Consider the following 8,108-nt stretch of genomic DNA (forward strand, 5'->3'; position numbering starts at 1 on the left):
TCTTTAGGTTTGATAGATCTAATGTCCTATAGAAGTAAATCAGTGGTACTTCATTATATTTAGTTTGTATGTTTAAATAAGTAGAAAGATACCGTGTCCTTCACTTTTTAAATATCTTTGTTTTCATTATTTATTTACTAATTTTTTTCTTTTGGCATATGTAGATAATGCAGCATGAGAAAATCCAAAGAGACACAGTATGACCTCTTCCCAAAGTCCATGGTGGCAGTTGTGAAGCATGTTCAGATGTTTTAAACTAAATCTTCTCTGCCAGCCAGCCTTAGAAGTTCTATTTTCCTGATGCCGTTGAAGGATTTACCCTGTTTAATATGACTCAAGCAAATTTGGAGAGAGGAACTTTTTAAAAAAGAAAGCAAAAAGAATTTTTCTGGTAACAACGTTAGAGTAGCTGATAAAATCAGTGCTTTGCCTAATAAGGATGATCACCTTTTGATGATTTTCATGGATATTATTTATTACAGATTTTCTTTTGTCCCTCCCCCATCTTTGAAACTTTTACTTTAAAAATTTTCAAACATAGAGTGCAAACCTTTTTAGTCATTCTTGATTTTTTCTCTTATTCTCTTGCAACCCGAAACAGAATATTAACTAAAAAGATGGCTTTTAAAATACAACAATTGTTTGTCTTACCTTGCTTACAGAGAACATATCAGGGAGGGATAATTACTCTGCTTGGCACTCAGTGTTCTACAGAAACCTCCTAGGTAACCCTAGTCTCAGTATAGCACAGAAGTGGGTGAGTCAAGGGACAAGATATGGAAGCTCTTAAAAATTCAGCTCCTGAATTAAATCCTTATAGAATACACATTTAGATGCACCAAATATAAACATACTTATTTGAGTAAAAGCCAAAGGGTGTGTGGAGTCAGGGTGGATTAATTTATTGCCAAAGGTAGATTTCAGTAAACTTCTGCCACTTCCTTATATTAATGAATATAATTGAAATTTTAGTTTATTCACTATGCTTTAATCTGTTGCAAAAATATGATCTGCTTTTAGTAATTCATTTAATTCAACTTGTTGGCACAACTTATCGGTTCCTGCTTTTTCTTTTCTTTGCAGTATATGGAGCCCATTTTTGCTTGTCTTTAAATGGCATGTCAGATATTCTTCATGGAATTTTTCTAGTTGCTAACTTTATATGTTCAGTTTAGAAATATAAGTCTTCATTAAAAACTTGTCATTGAATCCATTTACCCACTTAGTTTAGAATTGGTCTAAATGTTATTTTATCAGTTATTTTCCTTTCGGTTGAGTGAGCCTTCCTCAACACTAAACTTTTTGGCTTATCTTTAAAAGTTTCAAATACTATGTTTTACTTGTTCTCTAAATTGGTTTCTTTTTTTTTTTTTTTTTTACCCCAACACTTGCTTCTTTATACCTAACTGAACTCATGAATAATAATAATGATTCTGGAAAGAAAAGTGTATGTCAATAAATTGAGTATATGAAGATCAAAATAATATTGTGAGTTAAAATGGCATGTTGTTTATAAGTAAAAATATCTGCTCTGGCCATATTGCCAAAAGTCAGTTGGTGATATTTTTACTTGTCATGAATTGCTAGGCCGAATTCCATATTCCTATCTTAGCTGATAAACTTTGTTTTGATTTTAGGCTGCTTTCTTTCTAAGACGTCTTATATAGTGGGCAGTGTAGTAATTCATACCATTTGAAATGCGTATAATTTATAGAAAAGTCTGTGGTCTAGAATGATACTGCAGTCCATAGTGTTCCATTGTTTTCTGAGTAGTTTGGCATTCATAGAACAAAAAGGATTATTGAGGTCCTTTATTCAAGTTTTCTAAAGACAAATTCTAAACAGAAAGACAGTGATAGAGGACTGCCTCTTTTATCATTATTCAGAGATTGGAAAAAATAAAGCTTCAAAGGAGATCTCTTTTAATAAATAGCATCAGTAGTATCTATTACTGCAAACTGCATGGTTGTCTTTCTCAGCTTTAAGAGTCCAATTGAAAAAAACTGAAGTCTTGGCCAAATTGAAATCTTCAGCCAAACCTGTGTTTTAAATGTGCTTTTGGCTTTACCTTAAAAATAATCTTTTGGAAAAACAGTGATAGATCATTGACTAAACTAGTGGTCTTTTGAAAAATGTTGGTTTGTTGAATTCTGCATTTCCCTTCGTGTGCTTTTTTTCTTTTCTTCTGTCTCTTCTTATTCTGTAGATTCAGATCCAGGACATACAAGTGAAAATTGGGGGGAGAGACTTATATCTTCTTACAGGACATACTCAGGTAATTAGATTATCAGGGGCACCTGTTTAGCCAGTGGTTTCTGTCACATTTACAAGTAATTGTTGTACTATAAATAACTTCCTTTCAAACCAGTATATAAGTATCGTTGGTTGAATAAGTGAACTACATGAGTGACACTGAATTTTCCAGTTTTTGTTTGAGGTGTCTGGTGCATCATATCCAACATGTGCTATTTATGAACATTTTAAGCAGGACTACTATGTACCACTACTCAGTAGTTGCACAGCACAACATGGGGCTACCGTTCACATAGAAACCAGTATAAAATTCAGCCCCTTGGAGTTGTGCAGTGCAGCAATTCCTATGGGAAGATGCTCAAGGTCCTTGGTCTCTTTTGCTCTATACTCTTTATAAGATATACACCATATGTACTGGTTTTGATAGTGTCATCTTACTATTTAATCATGCATTGTTTTTTAAAAAAAAATTTTTTTTTAGTTTTTGGTTGAACTGTCTTTAGCCTATTGACTTTGCTGCCCATGTTGAATTTAACAGTGGATTAAAACAACAGCTTTCCTGGAGAAATGCCATTACCATGAACTGTGTTGGAACTGCTTTATTTGGCTATGGCACCAGGTTAGGCTTCATAATTGCTCCAGATAGAAGAATAGAGGAGAATGTATAAGTGCTATCTTATGTGAAAACTAACTAGTTAAGTGTTTTGATTGTCCTTTTTTTTTTTAATGGGCTTATATTTTTATCTCTTAATTTTTTTATAATATAAAATATTGTTTAGTCCCTGGGTGTCCAAGTGTCCAGTTTTCAGCATATGACATTTAGCTAATAAAAGCTGAAATAAACCTTCTGTTTCTGGTATATTTTATATTTTATAAATTTGTGAGGGAGGTGTAGAGCCAAATATTACTCTTAAAATTATCCTGAAGGGTACTAACTGAGCTGATAAGTTAGTACTTGATTATCAAAATTCGGGGGTAAAGGACATGTTTACAATCAGCATTAAATTTAAAAAGCCCACGCTTACCGTGGAGTTGGGTATACATTTCTAAAACAGGACTCCTCAGGGCCTGGGTATACCTGAAAGAGGTATATGGGATGAAACTATCCATGATCTGAGTAGTATTGCTGGAAATCAAAAGATAATAAGCACCTACATTTTAGAAATTCTTGTAGATGCTTTAGAACCAGAGAGCAATGGCAACATTTTTTTCTCAGACTTGAAGTGCATTCCAAATGTGATTGATTTAGTTATATTCATCTGAATTAATGGAGTTGCAGCTCCATTGCTCCATTCCTTCCCCAGTGACTGCTTTGTGGGGAAGTATCATATTCTTTAGTTTTTGAGAGGCTGGTTGGTTTATGAGCCAGTTCCCCAAGAAAGAAATTTGTTTCTTCTTCTTGATATACCCTACACTTAATTGGGATGTGACTGTATTGAGCTTTTTGTTTATTCTGACAAGTCCTGAAAAGAAAGCATTCATTTTTGAGATTATAAGACTGAGACATCTCTGTATTTCTAAAGATCTTCTGAACCTTGAAATAAAGAATGTTGGATTGTGGATAATCTATTTCTCTGTTTTTCTTTAGTCTTAAGTAAATCACTTGGATTTTTTTTTAAAAATCTCTAGAGTGGTCGAGTGGAATTTCAGTTCTAGAGGAGACTGTGCTAAATGAGCACGTGTCAGTATTCCTCTGTGTAAATTTTAAAATTCTGACCCATTTTTTGGACAAATAGTTCAGTTGTCAAACTTGAGAAGTACCTAACTTTCTCAAATACACGTGATCATTTTTTACTTATGACCGGTCAGGAAATAAGTTCTTCACAGTATAGATCCCACATAGTCAAAAGTTTTGTTGAATGCTTTACACTTGAGAAAGCACACTTTGGGACATACTAATCTAACACAATTTTGAAGAATGGTATTAATCTAGCTATCTTACACCCAGCATCTGTTTACTTACCTTCTTTTCCTATCTTATGTAAAGCATGAACTCAGACAAATGACTAAGGTAAACTCAATTAAAGAAAAACAGAGTTCAGATTGGATGCTAGTATTTAATTTGAATTTTTGCTTAATGTATCGCTTGAGAGCATATTCTTTTTAAAACATTGCATGAAATGTAATGAGAAGCAGAAAATTCATTGTTTTGTAAATGAGAAAGTACGAAAATTTCCCCAAAATTTAAGAAAATATTTTAAAGAAAGATTCTCTGTACATTTTCTTCATTTTGTTTCCTCCAATTACTAGATGTCACTTCTTTTAAAAAAAAACTTTTCTCCTTTTTATAAAATTTTACAGTATTAAATATTTTAATTTTAGAAAAGTACATTCGTTATATTTAAAGATTTGTTATTTAGGCAGAAAATCATTAAAACAATAATTATGGTTCCTCATTAAATATGAGAGAACAGAAGCATACAGAATATTATTAGAAGAAAGTATATGTTTTGGAAAAAAAATGGGCTTCTCTTAAAAACCTGTAAGGGCTTTATAATAAATTTAGTAAGTTAGATGAGACACTGTGCTGAAACTGGATTTATACTAAAGTGGACCATTAATAATAAAATAAGAAACAGGAAAATAAACAATATTTAGAACTATTAATAAAGGCTGACTTAAGTAAATCTTGAAGTTTTTTGTTTTTGTTATGTAAAATTAAGTATCAACACGATGGACATTTTAGGAGCTATTGAATTTTGAGTGATTTCTGGGCAGCAGAGTTTAAATGTTCTGATCTCTTAATTTTTCTAGGCCATTAGGATGCCAACCATTGTATCCTAATTAAGTGGCTCGCTGCAAGAATTACTACTTTTAAGTTCTTATGCCTTAAATGATTATATATTTAACAATATTTAAATAATATCAAATTATAACTAGTTTCTTGAAACTTGCTAGATTAATAAATGCTTATCACCTGGAATAGTCTATCTGTTGGCCACATCTGCCTAGGGAAAAAAAAATGCAATATTTACTACTAAACCTTCCCTTCTTCCATTTTTGCTGTGTTCTATGTTTATTTTTGAAATTTACTTATTTATCTTTGTTAGTCCACCTTTGCAGGGACCCTCAATCCCCGATCAATAATTCTCAGATAATTTGTATAGGATTTCCCAAGAAATAAGATGCCTAGACACTTAATAAGCAGACATTAACTCACACCTGAATTATCTCCCAGAGAAGTCCTAGAACAGCTATCTGTATCTCTCGGACTTACAGAATCCAGTTCCACCTGAAGTTCCTGGCACTTGATGGGGAATGCTGGCTGCATTGCCAAAGGATTTCCCAAGTAGCTCAACCTGAGAACTGGCTTTATGAGGGATCAAATCTCTTTGAAAAAAATGCTTAGACATTTTGGATCTTTGCACAATCTCTGTTAACCACCCCCACATACCCACACACATGCAGAATCTTTAATTTGCTCATTTTTAACTTTGATCAGGATCATTCCATGTTCAGCTATCCTGTGTCTGGGATAAGGTGATCTGATGCTGTTTTTCAGTAATTACTTCGTGTGATGAGACTTGTCTTAAATACTTATCTCATTAGATTATGCAAATCATCAGTGGAATTAGGGAAGTAATTTGAAGGAACATTGCTAATAAGGACAGCAGTAATTAAGAAGAATAAAACTATAATGAATGAAGAGAAGCTTCAAAGATGTGATACTAAGGAATGTTTGAAGTGTTGTTGAGGAAGTTTAATTTTAAAAGAACAAATTGTTAAAATACAAATTATACTAGGAACAAATTTCCAAATCTTAATTTTCAGAAAACAGAATTAATATATATTTTTTCAAAGCATTCAGGAGGAAAATTGCTCATATAATACAATAAAAGTCTAGTGTTCTTTTGTTAGCCTATTACTAGTTTATGTTTCTCAAATACATGTATAGCATCTGTTTTTTAAAAGTTTTCTTATGTTTTGCTTTTCAGTACTTGCATTTGTTTCAGATTCTTACATATTTGTTAATAATTCCAGAGAAAGAAGGTCCAGAAAAGAAGAAAACAAAAAAGGAAGCTGGAAATAAGAAGTCCACGCCAGTTAGCATTCTTTTTGGTTATCCACTCTCTGAGCGGAAGCAGATGGCACTCCTTATGCAGATGACAGCAAGAGACAACAGTCCAGGTGACACCATCATTGAGTACATGTGTATTCTTAGTTTGCCTCAGATTCCACCCGTGTCTTAACAATTACTTTAAATTTTTATTTTTCTTGTATTTAATACAAATTTCTTATAAGTTTGGGGGCACCTGGGTGGCTCCGTTGGTTAAGCGTCTGACTCCAGCTTGGGTCATGGTCTCCCGGTTTGGGAGTTTGAGCTCTGCGTCGGGCTCCATGCTGACAACTCAGAGCCTAGAGCCTGCTTCAGATTCTGTGTCTCCCTCTCTCTCCGCCCCTCCCCCTCGCACATGTGCACATGCTTGCTTTCAAAAATATTTTTAAAATTTAAAAACTTCTTGTAAGTGTAATTTTACGTTTATTTGGGTGATAATTGTTTATTGTCTGTATCCTCCACCAGATGAGAATCTATACAGGAGCGGGGGATCTTTGCACTTAGTGGATATTCAGTAAATATTTGTCAGCTAAATTGGGTAATTTAGAAATGGTCATTCCAAAAAAAACAAAAAAAAGAGTCCATTGCTGCACTGTGTGCTTTCACCTTACTGAAGCATCTTTACTCTAGTTTCTGTAAAGCTGCTTCTAGGTTTATAGTTTACTTTTCAGTTGCAAGCACCCTGCCGATAAACTGGTAATCTTATCACATTAGTACTTTTGTTTATTTATTTTTTTAATATGAAATTTATTGTCAGATTGGTTTCCATACAACACCCAGTGCTCATCCCAACAGGTGCCCTCCTCAGTACCCATCACCAGTACTTTTAGAAGCCATAATGTAATCCATGCTTTATTGTTTGAGATCTAAATTATTTTAAAAGGGAAAATATTTGTGATATGCTATGTAAATTTATTTCGTATTTCATTTCACACTTCTGATTAATGTGTTGTACTACGTGTATGTGTGTGGGTGGGGAAGAGTTGTTTCTATACTGTGCCCTCCAAAAATAATTAGGATGGGTTACCAACAGAACCAGAACAAGGGAACTACCCAACTCACTAATTTTTTAAAAGCTATAAAAAGCTAGGTAAAATCCAGATAGCTGGGCAGAGATGATAATTACTATTGACCATTGAATGCATTCTGGCAACCAACGACACAAAATTTTAAGTTGTATAGTTCTTATTGACTAATAAAGTAAATCAGTTTTGTCTAGAGAAAAAAAATTTCTTTGGGCTCTGAATTCAAGGCATCTTTATATAAGATTTTGGGTAACTTAACAGACACTGTTGAAATGCATTGAAAAGGATAGTTTTCTCTGGTGAAGCTTTCCCGTATTGGCTTTTTAAAAAAACTATGACAACATGGTAAAATTTTTAAGAGCTTCTATGTATTGTAGTTTCCATCAAATCATTGGTATATCTAATCTTAAACTAATGAACACATTAGGGCTTCCTGCTTTTTTAAGTAGAGCGTGTTGTTTTTGGTTATTCTCCTGCCTTCCACCCCCCCCCCCCCCCAGTTTTTGCATGACTGTAGCCAAATTAAAGATCCTATGCATTGTTGGGGCGCCTGGGTGGCTCAGTCAGTTAAGCGTCCGACTTCGGCTCAGGTCATGATCTCATGGTCCGTGGGTTCGAGCCCCGTGTCGGACTCTGTGCTGACAGCTCAGAGCCTGGAGCCTGTTTCAGATTCTGTGTCTCCCTCTTTCTCTGACCCTCCCCCGTTCATTTTCTCTCTCTCTCTCTCTCTCTCTCTCTCTCTCTGTCTCAAAAATAAATAAATGTTAAAAAAA

At 34.0% G+C, this 8,108-nt stretch overlaps 1 protein-coding gene across 3 annotated transcripts in view; it reads left to right on the forward strand.

Moving 5' to 3' along the window:
- Nucleotides 1-8,108, forward strand: part of ANKRD12 (ankyrin repeat domain 12) — a 128,860-nt gene that overhangs the window by 51,411 nt on the left and 69,341 nt on the right. For 2 of the 3 annotated variants that reach the window (XM_049620416.1, XM_049620417.1), the window contains exons 4-5: nucleotides 2,207-2,275; nucleotides 6,235-6,381. In XM_049620416.1, the coding sequence (XP_049476373.1) occupies nucleotides 2,207-2,275; nucleotides 6,235-6,381 (216 nt within the window). The remainder of the gene's footprint in view (nucleotides 1-2,206; nucleotides 2,276-6,234; nucleotides 6,382-8,108) is intronic. The other variant, XM_049620418.1, reaches the window with a different exon arrangement.

Source organism: Panthera uncia (genome assembly GCF_023721935.1).
Source record: "Panthera uncia isolate 11264 chromosome D3 unlocalized genomic scaffold, Puncia_PCG_1.0 HiC_scaffold_8, whole genome shotgun sequence".
Lineage (NCBI taxonomy): Eukaryota > Metazoa > Chordata > Mammalia > Carnivora > Felidae > Panthera > Panthera uncia.